Source organism: Astatotilapia calliptera, chromosome 14 (genome assembly GCF_964374335.1).
Source record: "Astatotilapia calliptera chromosome 14, fAstCal68.1, whole genome shotgun sequence".
Lineage (NCBI taxonomy): Eukaryota > Metazoa > Chordata > Actinopteri > Cichliformes > Cichlidae > Astatotilapia > Astatotilapia calliptera.
The window spans coordinates 6,312,346-6,331,629 of NC_137435.1; the positions used below are offsets into that span (position 1 = coordinate 6,312,346).

At 39.2% G+C, this 19,284-nt stretch overlaps 1 protein-coding gene across 1 annotated transcript in view; it reads right to left on the reverse strand.

The window, feature by feature from the left end:
- Positions 1 to 463: 463 nt before the first annotated feature.
- Positions 464 to 19,284, reverse strand: part of ryr1b (ryanodine receptor 1b (skeletal)) — a 62,254-nt gene continuing 43,433 nt past the window's right edge. The window contains exons 76-107 of the mRNA XM_080289082.1: positions 19,185 to 19,281; positions 18,983 to 19,089; positions 18,842 to 18,893; positions 18,672 to 18,752; positions 16,263 to 16,362; positions 15,775 to 15,854; positions 15,556 to 15,632; positions 15,374 to 15,447; positions 14,948 to 14,965; positions 12,331 to 12,411; positions 10,843 to 10,931; positions 10,461 to 10,589; positions 10,002 to 10,106; positions 8,771 to 8,800; positions 7,972 to 8,001; positions 7,728 to 7,809; positions 6,326 to 7,635; positions 6,160 to 6,242; positions 5,664 to 5,856; positions 5,338 to 5,424; positions 4,834 to 5,088; positions 4,604 to 4,734; positions 4,165 to 4,207; positions 3,939 to 4,072; positions 3,791 to 3,851; positions 3,553 to 3,699; positions 3,316 to 3,450; positions 3,024 to 3,180; positions 2,714 to 2,778; positions 2,526 to 2,626; positions 2,297 to 2,348; positions 464 to 2,166 (exon numbers count right to left, since the gene is read on the reverse strand). Coding sequence (XP_080145208.1) covers positions 2,071 to 2,166; positions 2,297 to 2,348; positions 2,526 to 2,626; positions 2,714 to 2,778; positions 3,024 to 3,180; positions 3,316 to 3,450; positions 3,553 to 3,699; positions 3,791 to 3,851; positions 3,939 to 4,072; positions 4,165 to 4,207; positions 4,604 to 4,734; positions 4,834 to 5,088; positions 5,338 to 5,424; positions 5,664 to 5,856; positions 6,160 to 6,242; positions 6,326 to 7,635; positions 7,728 to 7,809; positions 7,972 to 8,001; positions 8,771 to 8,800; positions 10,002 to 10,106; positions 10,461 to 10,589; positions 10,843 to 10,931; positions 12,331 to 12,411; positions 14,948 to 14,965; positions 15,374 to 15,447; positions 15,556 to 15,632; positions 15,775 to 15,854; positions 16,263 to 16,362; positions 18,672 to 18,752; positions 18,842 to 18,893; positions 18,983 to 19,089; positions 19,185 to 19,281 — 4,282 coding nt within the window. The 3' untranslated portion in view covers positions 464 to 2,070. The remainder of the gene's footprint in view (positions 2,167 to 2,296; positions 2,349 to 2,525; positions 2,627 to 2,713; positions 2,779 to 3,023; positions 3,181 to 3,315; positions 3,451 to 3,552; positions 3,700 to 3,790; positions 3,852 to 3,938; positions 4,073 to 4,164; positions 4,208 to 4,603; positions 4,735 to 4,833; positions 5,089 to 5,337; positions 5,425 to 5,663; positions 5,857 to 6,159; positions 6,243 to 6,325; positions 7,636 to 7,727; positions 7,810 to 7,971; positions 8,002 to 8,770; positions 8,801 to 10,001; positions 10,107 to 10,460; positions 10,590 to 10,842; positions 10,932 to 12,330; positions 12,412 to 14,947; positions 14,966 to 15,373; positions 15,448 to 15,555; positions 15,633 to 15,774; positions 15,855 to 16,262; positions 16,363 to 18,671; positions 18,753 to 18,841; positions 18,894 to 18,982; positions 19,090 to 19,184; positions 19,282 to 19,284) is intronic.

The window sequence follows — 19,284 nt, forward strand, 5'->3', positions numbered from 1 at the left end:
TACTACATGGAGGCGTTAGCTTAATCCAGCAAGTGCTTTGTAAAGTAAACACACTGAATGGTTGTGTGGTTGAATGTAGACCCACACAAATTCATTCAAAGAACAAAACTGTCACAGTAATACATGGGTGTGTCCTGCTTAACTAAGGACTTTTCATATTTGGTTAAGTTAAAGTTTTTAAAGACACCATCAAACCTATAAAATCTTTCATCTAATAAAATGTAAACTCTAGCTTTTGCCACTTCAATGTGTAATTGCAAAATGAAAATCAGTGTTATCGCCCAAAAGAAATGCATGAAGACTGCCTGGCTCATCTTACTGGAGAACAACCTTGTGAGACCAAATATGAATGGAATTTGTAACTTCTAAATACAAGGTAACATGAAGAACAAATCTGGGGAGATGTACATCCAGAAACACACAGAAGCTTGCACGGAAATAAGGAGACATCTTCACATTCTCCTTAAAATAGTCTGTTTATTCTGTATTGAAACACAGGGTTCAGTCAGAGGACACTCAGTCAAGTGGAAAGTAGTGATCTCTATTCAGTTCCATAACATCAACTGCTTCTGATAGGGCTACAGCAGCAAATGCACACTTCAGAGTCATCAGCAACCAAAATACTGCTCTGTATTTGACATATAATAACATTAAATACAAGATGGAGAGTAAATGAGTTTTTATGTGTTCAGGAGGAGGCGTAGTGAGACAGAACGGTCTGAGATCAATGCATCAAATTTAAATTGAGAAAATAATTCATATGTTGAATTCCTAAAAATACCGATCATAAAAACCTAACTAGCAAAAACAAAAGCTAACTTTCTCTTCTGACTGCAAACTGGGCATATAAACCTGTGTAAGACCATTTCTCTTCACCACTGAGGATGTCACAAACAGGACACACGTGTCCAACAAAGTAGCAAGGGTCATTTAAATCCCTCAAAGCCCCAAATAAAAATAAATATATGTATCTATGGTTTAAGTAAAATATGTCTTTTCATCAAAAAGCGTCCAGGCAGCCTAGTCATTCCTCAGTTATACAGATGACGCTTTGGCCAAAGTGTATACGTTAGATACATTCATTACTTATTTTAATGCACTGACAAAAACTTATTTGTGCATAAAGTGTCATAAAACAGACTGTTGGCCAGAAATACAGACGGGCTAAAACGGTCGTCTTCAGAAGATCTGATCTGCATATAAAGAATAAATAACCTTGGCATCCTCTTATAGTGTATGTGTGTGTACATCATCGATATCTTATATGGCACGGAAACACCAGCAGAGATTGGGCACCACATACATTCAGGGATGCATTGTAAGACTTAAGAGTGCCAAGTAGGTTCGTCTGTACAGCTGATTCACACCGGTACATGCCATGTACTGATGTCAGTGTGTTTTTTTATTTTGGCAAGTCAGTTCAGAAGTTTCTATTCACGATTGCTTCTCCGAAGACAAGCTTTGAGAGAAAAAGAGTGAGAGGCGGCCAAATATCTTTACTGCCCTCTCAAGGATCTCAGAAAAATGACTGCGAGCTGCTTTTATTGCAGAAACACCAACAGTCAGACATGTAATACCAGTCAGCAGCAGCCATGTACAAAAAAAAAATCCTAATTTTACAAATAATATAAATAAAATATCTCAAAGAAAAGCGTTGAAACTGAAAATCTAAACGAGATTGCTGAAGCAGTGGCTTTGCTATAGGCACTAAAACGTTTACAGCAGTAGCGACGAAAGAGCCCCATTTGAAAAGACACAACTGATATGCAAGGCAAACTATGTATATTTCACAAAAAGGCCATGTAGTGTAGTCATAGCAGAATAAAAAGGCCCCTGGCTTCTTGTATCTTCTTATGCCTCACGGTTATTACTCTCCCTTTCTTAAATAAGCTCCAACAACATTCTGCTGCAGGTGGTACAACAGTGCAGTCAAAGTGTGCATAGCTTTAACAGAGGAGAGAACTGTGCAGGCAAAGGACAAAACTAAGACATAGATATGTTTGATCTTAAAATTTCATATCTTCTCTCTCCTCTCTTTCTCCATTGGATGCAGAGTAAAGATTCATGACTTTATCCAAGCTGGTCCTCATACTGCTTCCTGAAGCAGTCTCCAGCAGGGAAGAAGTCCCAGCATCGTTCCTGGTACATCTTCCACACATATGACTCCTGAAAAATGGTGCAACGTTGGTGAATGCCGACTTTCAAAATTAACAATTCCAAAAAATACTAAGGAGGCCTGCACCTTTGTTTTTGAAACATCAATATTTGTCTCAAATCAATCCCTATATTTACTCACCTGTCCTGTGTGTTCTGTTTCATCTTTATTGATTAAATACATCAAGAAGAACCTGAAACAGAAACACAAATGAGACTTGACAGAAGTCAAAATCATTAGCATTAAGGGGTTAAACATGATTTTCAGATTAATACAATTAGCACAAATATCTGCTGATTTTCTATTTTAAATAACAGAGTATTATGTTTAATGGCGTGAAAGTCACATCTGTGTTTGTAATGCCACTCACATGTAGTTGGCTAAGTTATGCTCTTCTAAAGTGTGTGTCTCAAAGCCGTGCGGCGTCGTATCAAAGTAGTCACTCCCTATTCCACAGATGAAACACTTTGTCTAAAGGGAGAAAGGAAACTTTATGATAAACAAAATCATGTCTAGTAGTTGAAAGAGAGATGTAGGTTGTTTAAAATTAAGCCTTACCTCCATGTCCTCTCTGACTTGCTCCTGCTGGTCTCTCAGCTCTCCAAATGCATCAATGATCAAACCTGAGAGACAGACAAATACTCTTTTTACCCTTTTCTAATTTTTGTAAAACAGAAATATCTTCTTCACTTGTGATACTGCACAAATAGCTAAATGCTACATTTTTCAGTGTTAAAACTGGCTGTAAATGCCATTTTCTGTTTAGACTTATGCTTACAGCCATTTGTATACAGTTTGCAGTGAAATTGCAGTGCCCTGTGTCATGATACGGTGGTTCAGTAAGCGTCCACAAATAACACAAAATTACCCTGGATGATAGCCAGCAGGATGACAATAACGAAGAAGAAGAATGTAATGTCAAAGACAACGCGGTAAAGCTCGTATTCATCACCAGCTGGGTCCTCAATTTCATCTCCTATGCCACCGCCAGCTCGCACACCAACGTACATGTGGAAGAGGTAACACTGCAGGAGGAGGTAAAGTCAGAGGTCAGTTTAGATAGCATAGTAGAGCCGACCTCCAAAAAATCATGCTGGGTGTGTCCTGAAGTGGGTTTTTTTGCTTTGTTGTTTTTTGTGGGGGGGTTGCCCTTCACTCACAGTCATCATGTCATCACACTTCATGTCCGGCTCATCCTCGTCTTCACTCATGTTGTAGAACTTGCGGAAGAAGTTAAAGGCCACCACAGTGTACAGGTACACCACCACGGCCAGCAAACCCACTGTCATCACCAGCTGCAGCGAAAGGAAGGAAAACAAAGGATCTAATGTAAAAAAACAAAAAAACAAAACAGGTCAACTGAAAGCCCGATTACGTATCTTTAGCAAAAGTGTAACCTGTTTGCCGTTGTGGGTGACGGAGGACAAAATCGTGCGCAGGGTTTTCACGCCCATTGCAATGTCAACAAGATGAGCAGCAAAGAAGAAGTTGTTGTAGTGCCCAAGCAGAGACATCAACATGTACCAAACCAGGTAGAGGAAAGTCTAAAAGATATTTAAAAAATGCATCAGGAAGACCGCATTCAAAGCAGATTCGCTTAATGTTTTAATTACATAAAAACTTTCTTTTACTCACATTATCAGTGAAGACCACACCATTCTTCCAGATCTGGTATTTGATGTCAATAGATGTTATCCTGCACAACAACAGACACATTTGCCCTTATGCCTTTTTTAAATATAACTCTGTAAATGATATTGATTCATGTAATGCGTGAGCTTACCAGCTGAACATTGAGGTGTCAGGTTCAGGCTTTTTTCCATGGCTCATGGCGCTGACATCAAGAGAAGCCAAGTCCATACCAAGCAGCTCCGCAATTCTCTCTCTGCCATAAATGTCCCCATATTTATCCAGAACCTGGAAATCACATACAGATGTTGAGTTGAACGTCGTACTTCAATATATAACTGCAAAAATGTGGCTGACAAAAAAAGACAAAAAAGTCTTACCTTTCTTTTCACAAACTTGTCCCAGTAATTGTTGGGGAAGGTTCTGCACAATGATAAAAACATTAGCTACAGTGTGCTCAGTTTATCTTATTTATTTGAAACTCTGGAGCCTCACACATTTCCTTTCCAGTTTTGCACAGATAAATATCTTCCTGACCTAAAACCCTGTTTGTTCTTTTTTTCTTTCCTTATTTTCTCATTGCCCAATCATCTTTCACTCTTTATCAGCTCATCATCTCTCCTTGCTCTCTGTCTTCTATCAGTGATACTGTGATTTTACTGCACAACCATCTCTAGTGTTTAAACAGGATGCTTTGAAAAAGAGAAAATACCCAGTGAGTGACAGTTCTCTGGGCAAGAGTGCCTTGTTGTACCAACCTGGTACTAGCAGGTTCTATGTAATAAAGTATCATGAATGATACTGAAACATGGGTCTTACGGAGTGTTGAGCACCAGTCTGTCCCACTGGCCCTTGATGTCATCGTCCTCAGGCTGCTCAGTGACATAGAGGCCATCGAACTCCAGCTTTCTGGCCAGTTCTTTCTCTCTTTTGAAGATAACCAGAGGGACCTTACAAAGGTGGAGATGGAGCAGATATACCGCATGAAACCTATGAAAACACACCCCTAAAACTTTTTTGGAGTAAAGAAAAGCAAATCTCTCACACACCTTCAGGCAGTTGTAGCCAATGATACAGAGGAAGGAGATGATGGTGTGAACAATACCAAAGAAAGCCATTGCTGGTTCCATGTAGCCAGTGCTCTCTTCCAAAAAGTAGTACAAAGGACCTTCTTCATCATCATCTTCCCCTCCGTCATCTAATCCTGATCCGTCTTCCTCAGTACCGGAGCCTTCAAAAATCCCAGAACCCTCAAAGAGACCAGAACCCTCAAACTCCTCCTCACCTGGAGGCGTGTCAGACACCTAGAAAGGTCATAAAAAACAGCAGTCCTCAGGGTCTTGGTAAAGCTTCTAAGAATATTTTTACTAAAAATCTGAAAGAAAGATTTAAGACACGATCACAAATATTAGTTGGTGCTGATGTATAAATGTGAATATGCTTATTTTTATGCACGTAAGACTCCAGAACTAACAGATTCTAATAACTGAATTTGTAATGCACAGTGCTACGTCCCAGGTGTCATGACATCAAATTATTTAGTCAAAACAGACCTTGTAGAAGAGCAGGATGAAATTGAGAGCGAAGGCAATGAACAGGGCCAAGAAACGTAAATTGTAGAAGTTGCGAGAAAGGTAGTTCTGGAAAGAAATAAAGAAATTAGCAATAATGCTGTGATAAATGCCGATAAATGCACATGCTGATAAGGTGTCCTCCATGACTTACTAATCACAAAAGTATACTAGGGGTCATTTTAAAAATGTTCTATGTATGAAACTAATCTCTAGTACACTAGCTGAACATATCAGACTCATTTTCTAGTACTCATCATGGCAGTTAAAATACATTCAACACCGTGCTGAGAGAAAAAGCTGCTCACCATGAATTTAATCCTCTGAACCTCCAGCTCATTCCACAGTTTAAAGCCCTCCTTATCAGATTTCTTGTCCTTCTTCACTTTGGTCTTCACACTTATCTCTTCTTGTTCCTCAGGCTCTTCCTCCTTTACCTCGGGTTCAGGCTCTGCCTTCTCTGCTTTCTCTGCTTTCTCTGTTTTCTCACCATTCTCGGTGCTTGGAAAGACACAAAGAAATTTAAGCTTGGGAAAACAAAAATAGCTTTAGACTTTTGGCACTGTTTAAAATGTGATTAAAAACTCAATACCTACAAGGGTGTACGCTATGTATGTGAACAGCTAACAAAACCGTGCAGAGTTACAACTGTTTTTTAATCAATAACATCCGGAAATTGTTTATAATTGCACACATGATAGTGAATTCAGTGAATTGAAAATATATTATGTTTAATCTCAAGGACACATTTTAAGCAGATCCTGCTTATTTTTGACATCAGACTACAACAGGCAAACGTCTTACTCTGCTTTCTCGGTCTCCTGAGGAGCCTCTTCTTCGTGTTCAACCTTTTCTTCATCTCCTTGTCCTCCTACTGCAGCAGCCAGCTGTTTTAATTAGTTTACAATTAATTAACCAGTTACTAAAGAGTGTACATATTAATAAACAACTATGAGAGAGAACAACCCACCAGTTTCCTCTTCAACAGTGGAGTGCCCTCTGGAGTCGGAGGTTCTTCTGGTGTTGTCTCTCCCATGTCTCCAAGTCCCCCAGGAGTATTAAAGCCAGGCAACCGTCCACCTTCTCTGTCCTCACCATCCTCTTCTTCCTCCTCTCCACCCACAGCATCTATGAGGTCTGCCACTCCATCTGCATCTTGGACTTCCCTAGCACCCGGTTCAGGCGGTAGGTCCCCATGAACTTCATCTTGGGTGGGATCAGGCATACTGGCCAGGATCTCTGTGACTGTTATCTTCTTGGCACCCTCTACTAAGCCTCCACCAAACAGTGCCTTCCATATTAGTGTGAAGAAACCCTTGCATATACTATAGACAAAAATCAGGATGCCCATCAAAACAGTGTAGACGAATGTAACCAGGCCGATAATCATGTCCTTTACCGTCATTTTTCGAAGTTTGCGGTATCGACGCCGGAGGTTACGGAAGGTGAACATGTTAAAGAAGTTAACCACGCTCTTCAGAAACTCTGCAAAGGCAGAAGCCGACTCCGGAGCTTCACCCTCACCATTTCCTTCATCTCCTTCTCCAGACTCTCCTTCATCTCCTCCACCTTCCTCTTCTTCTTCATCATCTTCTTCTTCTGCACCATCTCCCTCTGGCTCAGAGATAGATGCAGCAATGTTCATCTCAAAAATGGTGTCCTCACAGAAGTTCACAAACATCTCCATTTTCTCACTCTCGCCACCCTCGTTGACCACATCAAAGATGAACTGCCGCTTGGACTCTCTGACTTGAGGCATCTCCCACTGATTGCGGTTCTCCTCACTGATTTCAAAGTAAATGCGTTCGATTTTCCTGCTGGCTCCCATGATCTCGATACGGCCAAGGAAAGGGCGGAAATAGTTGAGCACGCTCTCTGCTTGTTCCAGGAAGTTCTGAAGGCGAGTGTCATGGGGTACATGCTCTGACAGGTTTGTGAGCAGAACAGCAATATTGAAACCGATGTCTTTTGCTGGCTCCTGGAAACGATCAGCAAACTCCTCAAAGTTGATCATTTCATTCTCATCAGCCTCTGAGCACGAGAGGAGGAACTGGATTTCAGATGGAGAGTATTGCTTCTGACTGTCCATGGCCTTGGAGAAGTCCTTCTTTGAAATAAGACCACGTGGATCAGTCACATAATCACGGAACGCATCAGATGCCACTATATCCTTGAGCTTGAGGAACATGTCGAAGAACTTAAGGATCATCTCCACATTGCTGGAGGACTCCACCAACATGTCAACCATTTGCCTGGCAATGGTACCATTCACCACATTGCCTGATAGCAGTACAAGCAGAGATGAGATAAGGACAATAGAATGTATCTGACAGAAAGAAGCAGACATGATCTGATAGTGAGGAGTAGCTTACCTTCAAGCAGTGACAGAAGCATCACTACCATGTCCTTCTGCAGATCTAAAAGCTCCTTCAAGAGACCAATTTGACTGGAGTCCTTCAATGGAGCCAAAACGTATATACCAGAACGCAAAGACACAGCAGAGAGACAAGCTTTTTAAAGGGTATTGACTAAAAAAAAGCCATTTTTTGTATACATTACAGTTTAAACTGAATATAATTTGCTTTTTTTTTTTTAAACGTAAGTGAAAGGCACTACCTCAGAGTGTGATCTACTCCAAAAATGATCCTGGGGGTGCATTTTTGAATAAAGAATATGCATTTTTATATAATAAATTGTACACTGAATGTGATAGGATGTGAGACAGAAACACAGGAAAGGGGAAGGAAGAAAATGGCTCTTCTAACAGCCTTAATTTGAAAAAGAGACTGCAGGATGGACGACAGCCATATTTGCAGATGCTAATCTTATCACTCCTGAAGGCCTGCACCAGCTGATATGACAAACTTCAAATGTTTATCATAGGTCATAGTGGCTGTCAGGCTGGTGGAGATCTAGAGGAAAAGGATGTCATGCAAGCCAGCAAAAACTGCTTGCGAAATCAGAGTTGTACCGTTTTAAACAGCTTATCATCTACAGCAAATGAAACAGCTAAATGAAGAGAGACAATACAACACGTTAAGGCTTTAAGGAGTAAAGTGAAATGAATCCCTCAAAGAAGAAATAATTAATTCAATCACAATACATCCGGAGACACTTAACTTACAAAAGTGTAATTACAGTTTGGTGTGTAATAATCATCGAGGTCTAAATCTAGCACAACTAAGTGAATAACTGTAACTTTGGCTTCTTTAACAGTTGAGACCTAAAATCTATATCATTACAATAAACGCAAAGACAAAATATGAAGTGCTGCAGAGAAAATACACAAAGAGGCACATGTAGATGGTGCAGGCTATTAAGCAACTTATTAAAGAAAGTATTAAGCATGAGGGCTTTAAAAAAGCATGAGGGGCTTTAAATGAGATGGATTCGGTGTGAAAACACAGATTCTTACGCCGTTTCGCTGTCCAGGATCGGGGTGCATCTAACAGAGTTACACATGAAAATAAAACTGTTTTACATTAAATGTTTACTTTGTTTTTGGATTGTCTCAGCATGAATACTATCTAATGTTTTGTCAGGCAACAGCCTCCATTTCAATAACCAAGACAGCATATATTGTTCTGGAAGTTTTTTTTGGCATAGAACTTCCGAACAAAACTTTTTTTAATGTATGTGTTTTGTTTTATCTAAACCTGCCTAAACAAAGTACTTGTACAGAATTAATTTTCAGGAGAGTCATATGACATAAAAAATGCCTTTTAATCAGTGGTGTCAGTAGCAATAAAACAGCCACACAAAATTAGGTTAGTAAACACTGCAGCTTCTTATAAACCAAAACAAATGAATGACAGTAGACATGTGTTATTGAAAGCAAACACCCAAAGCACAATCAAATAGCACTGGTAGTTTAACTTTATCATACAAAAATGTAAAGTAGGAAAATAGAAGTAATAGAAAGGAATAAGTGTATATTTTTTCAAGTTGTTTCTGCCAACTTTAATGAAGTTCATATTATTCGGGGAATTCTAATTCCACATTAGACTGAGTGAGAATAATTAGCTTTGCTAATGTAGTAGCCATCATTTCTGCAACTCTGAAAATGTTTTCATATTTCTCTGGGTGGAAATCTAAAATGTCAAACAAAGTTGTTGAATCGATGAACATAGCTAATAAACGTGTAGGTACAAGACAAATACTGTATGCATGAAGGAAGATGATCTTGCATTTCTAATTTAAATTTGGTTACAATCTAACTAAAACGTAAAGACAGTTAGACTTAATATATAGACAGATTACTTTACCAGGGACAAAATTTGCAAGGTTTAAATATCCTTTGATATTTATCAGACAGTTAAATATCAAAAGACTCATCAAAGTGGCAGAAACAATATGACTAAAAAGGGAGGAAACGGTTAAGATTTTTTCTAAAGTTAAACCTGAGAGTAATCAAACAAATACATACTTTTCTCTGTAGGAACCGAGAGAGTGACAGTTTATATAATTAGCATAACAAAACAGACAAATCGACAACTATTTTTATAAACAAGTACGTTTAGATTATTATAGAAAATAGTTGGGGTGGGGGGGGTGGATTCTAAATGGAAATTATTCCTGACACCGGGAAATAAAAACTAAAAAAGAAAAAGATTGAAAATTAATGACTTCAATGGCATGTTCCTTACCTGAGCAAGTTTCATCATCATGTGAGCAAAGACATGTAGAAAGCCCACAACAGCGTCCCACAATCTGCTGTGGGCCAGAGATTGTTGGTTCCCAGTACAGGGACCCTGAAAGTTAACACACACATCGGCAAATAAAGATAATATTCATGTGCGCTTACAAATTTGGAAGACATATTTTTTTCTTTGTAACCAAACAAAATATTTCAAAAATTCTAAAAAGTCTGATTTTGGGAACAAAACTGTGTTTTGAAAAATGCATATCCTAAGCAGGAATACAAAACCTGTAGAATTTCTTCTAAAAAGTCAATTTACTCTGTAATGTACAAAGTTTAGATCTGAAGGGGTTCTCCACTTAACCACTGTCTGGAGGGCTGTGGCAGTAGACCCATATTTGGAATATCCCCTAGAAATCTTATCTTCCACTAAGATTTCTTATCATTCATGCAGCAAGATTTTTACCTGGATATACTCAGTCAGGCTGTTGAAGACCTGCTTGGCCACAGTCATTGCTTTGGAGAAATTCCTCTTGCCAGGCTCATCAATTATGTCTTTTCCTGAGTAGTACCAGTAAAAGTCACTAATGGACTCCTGCATGCAGGAACAGGAGGAAGAACATGATGTTAGCAAGGGTTCTGGATGACTTATTTAACTCTCAAAAAACTTAAAAATATCAGAAGCTAACTGTAATATCTAATTTTTATGATATACTGGATTCATATTAAGACTCTTTTTGAGCTCCCAGAAGTCATTAATAAGAAACCTTTCAAAAGCTTTATTGTATATAAGGTGCTTAATCCTCAGTCTTACCAAAATCAGGGTAAGTACTGTATATCTGACTGACCTGGAGTCGAAGAAGGTAGTCCACAGTGCAGATGATGACATTTATAGTAGTTGTGCTGCCTGTCTGAGTCCTTAAGTAGTTCTGAAAATCTGAGGATAAAAGGAAAAGAAAATTAACTGAATTGCCAAAATTAAAGAAGTCTACTTTTAAAAATTCAGACAGACGATAATGCACCAGGTGCATCAAGTGCTGACTTTCAGCTTTAATTCAAGAAGTTTTATAAAAATTTAGCATTAACTGTTTAGGAATTACAGTTCTATATACAGTGTCCCGTGGGGAGACCCAAACAGACGTGAAGAAGATCTGTCTAGAGCAAAATAAAGGCCGCCAGAATGATGTGGACCCAGCTGAAGAGAACAGCCCAAAATAGAGTCCGTTGGCGTGGTGTTGTTGTGGCCCTATGCTCCACCAGGAGTCTACAGGCTCTGTGTGAATTATTAACGGACCCAAGATGCAGACTGCTTAGTTGTGAGCGAGCTTTATTAACAAAAGGGTGAAACAAACAGGGACGAGGTGGACGAAAACCAAAACTTAAGAGTAACCTAAACTGGGAAAAGCTAAGCAAAAACAAACCTGAAACCTTGAGACATGAACCAGAGATACAGGGAGAACAATGCGGGGAGAATGCACAGGAACTGTGACTCATGTTAAAAAAACTTTAGGAGTGTCCAAATCACTCTTAAAAAGAATGAATGAAAAAGTGCACAATGAAACAATTATATCAGTGGTTAATAAAAACTGCTTCACAACTTCTAACCAATCTTTGACACATATATATGGAGAGAGAGAGACAGGGGGAAACTCAACAAACTGGTCAGGAGGGCCAGCTCTGTCCTGGACTGTCCCCTGAAGTCCATTGAGCAGGTTGGGGAGGAGAGTCTAAGCTAACATCCATCATGGACAACACCTCCCACCCCCTGCGTGAGACTGTACGAGCACTGAGCAGCTCGTTCAGCAGTAGACTTTTACACCCACAGTGTAGGAAGGAGCGCTACCGCAGGTCATTCTTACCAGCAGCTGTCAGACTCTATAATGCAGCTTAACATCCTGTTGGTCATCTTACTCACCAGCTTGTTTGTTTACTGTACATTTTATATATAACTCTGTAGATTTGATACATATCCCTGTCCATTTTATAGATATCTCCGTTCAATGTTCACCTTGTGTCTTCCTTTTATATTTTATTTTTCCTTGCTGTAAGAGCTCTGTAACACCGAAATGTCTCCTCCATGGGATAATAAAGGTTTATTCTATTCCATTCTATTCTATATTCCCCACTCATATTCAGCCGAAAGCAATCCTGACCGTGCTTCACAATGCACACGGATAATGACTCCAAGTATGCTGAAAATTTCATTTATGAAATACAAAACTTAATGCTGAAAGTCTAAAAACAAGGTGGCATCACTCTGCCTCATGGAAGATCACTAAATACAGCCGTGGTGTTTGGTGAATAGACTTGTTTTATTTAGTACAGCCATGACTTACCATTATTGTGGCCCTCACAAAGAAGTTGAAGGAAGCGGAAGAGGTCACATGTAAATTCATCGTCTGCCATCACTTTCTCATCTAGGATGAATAACAAAAGGCATGCTAATTAATCTGTGCGAAAGCAGGTTTCTGCAGTCCCAGGACAGCGTACACATGAACTGCTTTTATTCTGTTAGATTATAGTGGTAAACACAAGATTATGTATATTAGGAGTAAAGGTTGATGCTATAGAGGAAGTACCCTATAAAATGCTAGGGTACCTTTAGCTCACGTTTCTTTAACATTTTAATGTTCTTTTGCAAAACTTGAATTGTATCCTTTTTGACTTGATCTATTTGACTTCACCTTACAGAAGTTGTAGATAAAGATTCAGACCAGTTTTCTTTCTATATAGTTTATATATGTATATATATATATATTGTGGTTACATTTCACTGTGTGTTATACTTGTATAACTATGCATGTGACAAATAAAGAACCTTGAACCTATATATATATATATATACACACACATATAACAAATTATAAACAAAGAAAAGGGAAAAATGCACCAGGAGATCAAAATATCCAATCATTTTGTCTTCGTACAAGAAAATATAAAAACAAATAATTATTTAATTGGAAATTGTAAACAATAAATTGCCCATAGGCGTGAATGCAGGAGTGAACGTGAGTGCGATTGGTTGTCTCTGTCTTAGCCCTGTGACAGACTGGCGACCTGTCCAGGGTTCTACCCCGCCTCTCACCCTAAGACAGCTGGGACAAGCTCCAGCAACCCCTGCAACCCTGAAAAGGATAAGCGGAAGCGAATAGATGGATGGAAATTATTTTTTCAAATGACCAGTTATAGAAAGATTATAGAATTTAGTATTCAGGTCAGTTTACCTTCATTAAGCGCACTCATCAAATAGTTAAATATTGTAAACCAACTTTATATTGTTCATCTACACATTTAACACTGCTGGATTTAGATTTTATTAGCATTAAAAGTTAAACAGTAAGCACAAATGTTATTTATAGGAATAGGTCATGAGTGGACATTATTTAAAATGACATTATTTAATGTTTGTGAAATTGAGATTCATGTTTGAACTTGAAGAACGTGTGACTGTGATGGAATGTGAACAAATGTATATTGCAAACCAGCTCAACATTTTTTAACACAAAAAATCTGCACAACTCAGATGAACAAGAAGTGTCAGCCACATCACACTGTAGTGGACAATGAAAGTACACATAAAAATCACAAAATAACAAAAATACAGCTGAAAAAACAGGACATGGATACTGATGGTAAACACATAAACACAGATATAACTTCCACGGCACACCATCATGCAGTACAGATCTACTGAACTCTGTAAACTCCTGTTAGCTATCAGCTTGGATGTTGGGGGAAAATCAGGGGGGAATGCAGGAAAATGCACTTTAATAACCACTTTTGTCAATATTTTTGAAGGAACTGGGAAGGCTTTCATAATTTCTTTGCAATAGAATCTAACCTAAACATTGCACTTTGCTACATATACTGCAAAAATATCAATTTCACAGTTCTCTAATAGCATGCTATCAGGTAAAAACAGTTTATTTCCAAAAGATGCACAAGCATGCTTCGATTTAATCATGAATGAACAACAACAAATCATAACAAAGCCATGAGGGGGATGCCAGGTTTTTCTTAAAACAACAGTCATGGACACATGCCTCGGGAAAAATACGTTATCATTGTGACTCATGTTAAATATTCCCATAGGTATACCAAGCAAAGAGGTAGCAATAAAGTTAGAAGGCTACCAGAACAAAATACATTAAAGGTATATGATGCAGCAACAGCTGGAACTTTAAAAAGACTTCATTTCTTGTTTCTTACCAGATTGAACTATCACATCGTATCATATGCTGTGCACAAGCAGAGAAGAAATGATGTACAAATAGACGCTATAACAGGGAGATACTCAAGGACTGAGATTCTACTGAGCTGCCTTTGGACTGCCTCGTTGAGCTTTTTTAACAACAAGCACAGTAAAACATTATGACCTGATGATTCATAAACAACGCTACGATACCGATGAAGTAAAGCAAATCAAAATGGAAATGATCAGAGGTTAACCTGGCCATTTACATAGTTTGTGAAGATCAGCCCGGAACGGGAGACGCAAACAAACTACATTTAAACTATGGAAATAAGAGCGACGCAGAGCATAAAAAGTTCCTACACTTTAGCTTCTAGCACAATTTGTGAATGAAATACAAAGAAATAGGAAGATAAGACGATCACATTTCATTCCCATTGATCTATACTGAGACAGAGCTTGATGGAGTTACAGTAGATCTGTCATAAAACACTCAAGGAGGAAAATTAAACTTCACAGCCACTTCAAAAAGAAAAATTAACTTGGATACAATGAATAAATATATCAACATATTGTAATCTACCACTGACCAAATGACTCTAAAGCTTAATTTTACTGGGCTCTTGAGTGAGAAATGAAATGCATATTAAGTTCACAGCAAGGAAAAGGCTAGTCAAAAGAAGAAGAGCCACAAGGGACAGAAAGGACAGAAAGGAGGGGGAGAAAGAAAGAAAAATATATGACAGCAAAGTTTCATTTACCACGTTCTAGCTTCTTATCTTTGAACCGCGAGAGCAGCAAATTGATGCGTAGGAAGGACATAGGCATGAGGAGTAAAGAGTTGAAACGGGCAAAGTGAACAAGATGTAGGGAAGAGAAAAACAAAGAGACGGAGTGAGTCCAGAATTCTCATGACTGTCAGCGAATGATAAACAGTTTCATACATTAACAGTCAAAATGCTGCGACTAACACACATGTGTCATGACTCCTTGACTCTGGACACATGAAAAGATATCTGTACCAGGCATACACATACAGGCACACACAAATGCACAGTATAAAGACTGACACTAAGAAAATATTATATTATATCACAAAACAAAGGAGGAGAACAAAGATGCAGATGTTTGTATGCATTGCATGTTGAGTTTGTGAGTGACCATTGAAAGCTGTCGACCATACTCACTGGTGCCTTCTTCTGAAACCATCCCAAGTCCCTCAGCCTTGTTCTGTCTCTCAAAAGCGTTCAAGTCCAAAACACTGTTAACAGCAAACATTTAATCAGGTTAAAAAGTACAAAAACTTGTATATCCCCTCCAACGGTAAGCAGAAGTATAACATCGACGTAACCATAAATATATTACAGACCTGCAGGTCTGCATCAGAGACTGAATGCTAAGGAAGAACCCCACATCCTTTTTATCCTTCAGATAGTCCAGCATCCTCTGCACACAGATGACAAGAGCATGATGACAACAACGCTCTAATGAAGATGTCAAGATGTAGATAGGCGGTAAAATAAATTTTGTTTTTTAAATCTTTTTAGCCTATAGACATAAATATATCATACTCATGAAGGCTCTTTACCTGCTGTACATCACTGTTGCCTCCATTGAGGATGGAGATTCCCAGTTTGAGTGTAGAAGAAACCATGGCTCCAGGTTCACCTGAAACAAGCAGATACCGCTCGTACAACAACTTGACCCAACCATGAATAGCGAAGCTGGATTCTCTTTGCCAAGATAACAACAGATAAAATGGTAGGAAAGGTTGCCTACAGTTTTTTTATAGCAGGGGAGTCGAATAAGTCTGAGGGAGAATGAGCTGTGCTGCCTCTACAGCATAAAGTGGGTGCGATGGGTTGTCCATGACGGACAGCAGTTTATTCAGTGAGCTCCTAGCCCCCAAAATTTACACGTCCTACTCCCACTACTTTTTTATAAACAGGTTCATCTAACACAGCTAACGCTTGGTTCATAATTTTCACACAAGTGTTTGTGTGTGTGTGTGTGTGTGTGTGTGTGTAAGAGTGTGCTACTATGTGTCTGTGTGCAGATCTAATGTGCAGCAGCTACCTTTACAGGCGCTGATCATTTGCAGCACCATCTCTGCAGCACCACGGTTGTGCAGACGGGACTGCTGGTACAAGAGCCTCTGTTTCTCCATCTCCTTTTCCTGTGCAGCAGAGTAGCAAGGAAACAGCTGTAACCCTGTCAACAGAGACTGCACTGCCCCCCGCACTTACACACACACACACGTACAGGCACACATACACTAAAAACACACACATCCTGATAATCTTATTCTAAATATAATTTGCTATTGTATTTGCTATACCATTGGTCCTGATGTCATCCAGAGTTGCTGGTTAATAATTCGTGTTATATGTACGTAACACAACTTTTTACACTTACATTTATTTTATCACCTATGAAACAGCTTCTCTTAATCTTTCTTTGTGTTAAGCTCAGTTAAGTGAGCAGATTCTCACTGTTTCCATCAGATAGTGGCCAGTTTGTTTCAGCTAAACTATTCTTTTCAAGTGTTGAATGAACTTGTAAAAAAAAAACAAGCTGTTTTAGTGTTAATACTCGGGACTCTTGAAGACATACAATTCTCTTCCAATGTATTAGTGTTGGAGACAGTTATTCCAGTTTATGATATCTAACACAGGTGCAAACATTCAATTGCAGCAATCATTTCATCCCAGATTGTAACACACACTTCACATATTCTTCTTAGGAAGCAACATCAGTTGCTGGAGTAAAACAACATGCAACCCCTGCTTCCAACAGAACAGCTTAGGGTTGTTCTACTTCACAGCCTAAACTTATATTTTATGCTACCTGGAGTAGCCTGTCTGTATGTGACGCTTGTCTGCTTTTTAGATAAACTATAAGACCCTAAACTGAAACTGAGGAAAAGTTGCTTGCTTGACTAAATATTTTCGACATTTAGAGTTTTGACTTGTCACGATATGAAAATAAAAAAAGACTGTTTTATTCAACAACTTTGAAATATTTACTCTGAAAAAGGCTGATTGGTTATGAGCACCATTTAGTTATACAGCAGCAGTCTTTGTCAAACTGTCAAATCACTCATCACCCTTCAGATTTATTTGAATTAGATTAATAAAGGTATGTGATATTTTAAAACTACTGAACACTAGACAAACAAATGAGTCTGCACATCTGCAGACACTGCATACTGTTTAATATAACATATTAAGATTAAAGTGAATAAAAAAACACACAAACTTTAATGCTGCGTGACGCAGTATTCTAACTCACGCTATTCGGACTATGCTGCACTATACTTGTCTTTTTTATATTATTCTGTGGTACAGTACAAATACTATAATAATAGCAGGTAATGAACAACCATCCTGTTGACAAAAGAGGTTACATTTGACCCACCCACTGCACATCATGCACAGACCCCCACCCAAAGCACCCAAACCTCTACCTAACCCTCCCTCCGCCCCCCTCCCTCATGAGCCTGAAGTGTTTTAAAAACATGAATGCACTTTTCTCTGGTTACAGAGATTCCGCTCAGCATAAGAGTATGAATAGAAAGAATGGAAAGAAACTGTGTGTATGAATGAATGTCTCTGTGAATGTAGCTGTTGTATGCTCGCATGAGTGTGTTTGGGCTTGGGGCGGTATATGTACGGCTGACTGTGCAGGCTTTTACTGTATTCTTGGTGAGCACAGAGAGGGAAACTTGTTAGCGCTGTCCAATTCAAAGGAAAGACAAACAAAAATCAATTAGTTGTCAGATGTTAGAACTCTAGTTTTCAGGTGAGTCTATATGGGTGAACACAGTCAAATTAGCAGGTGATTACATGAGTTGTGAGTCAGAAAAGGGTGGTGCATGTCTAGAAGACACTGACCACAAACTCTGAGACTTGCACAGGGGACCTGTTAGGGATCCTGTGCTATGGCTTAATTAATCGCCATTATCTGTTTCTTACTAAATTAAGTCTAAAAGGGGCAACATCACAATTTACGTATCAGGTTCCAAAAGGAACAGAAATTCTGAAACCACCACAGCTGCAACATTACAGTGTCGAAACACCTTGGGCTTGGAAACTGTGATTCTGAAATTTCAATAGCTAGTACAGACTCACTTGTCTGTCTTCACCTGGGTTTTATTTTGAATTCTTTAGCTGCCGTCATCTCTACACTCGAGTCATGCAATTTAGAAAAAACAAAACAAAACAAAAAAAACATTCTTTCAGAATATTGATCCCGACTGGTGTGCAGAGTCCAGGAAAGGCATGCACAGGTCAGTCCACCACAACAGGAAATAGACACGTGGTGTGAGTTAACGAAAGGAAGACAGAAAGGAAAAAAAAAGAGAAATGTAGCAAGAGTGGGGTGGGGGGGATGTGCCGAGTGTGATGTCATGGTGTAGTCACTCAGTGCGTAGGGAGCTGCTTCTCCGCTGACTCCCCTGCCTCCCTTCCCCTGGTCCCCCCATACCATCTCTGTCTGTCGCACCTCAAAGGATGGCTCCTCCCCCTCCTGTTCTCCCCCTTCGTCCTCCTCACCAATGTGGCAGCTCTGAAAGCAGCAGACAGAATGTCGGTGAATTATTCTCTTCTGAAGTTCAGCTTCAAGATCTATTCCCATTGGTGTTTTACAGGTCTTACCTTTGCCATAATATCAGCATATGACATATAGAGATGGTCAACATCAAGTTTACTGTAAAGAAATACCACAGAGCAGGAATCAGTAAGTGTCACTGAGGAACAGGTCAGAGAACTGAGGCAGAGGAAGAAAGACGCTCTCACAGCTTTTCTGTAAGAGCTGTGCGGCTGAAATGAAGAATCAGCTGATGAAGGGGGTCAGGCTTCGTCTCAGTCTCCTCTTCCTCTTCCTCCTCTTCTTCCATGGTTTTCTAATCGTTAATAGATAGGATAAAACATGACAGACCCTTTGTATAAAGAATAGACAATATGCCAGTGATGAAACATTAATGAAAGTGTAACTTACTGATAAGTCATCAATCATCTTGTCTTCAAATGAGTAACCCTCGGTTTCTAACCAGTTGCGTTTGTATGCATCCAAGAACATGTTGGTTACCCTGTGCCTG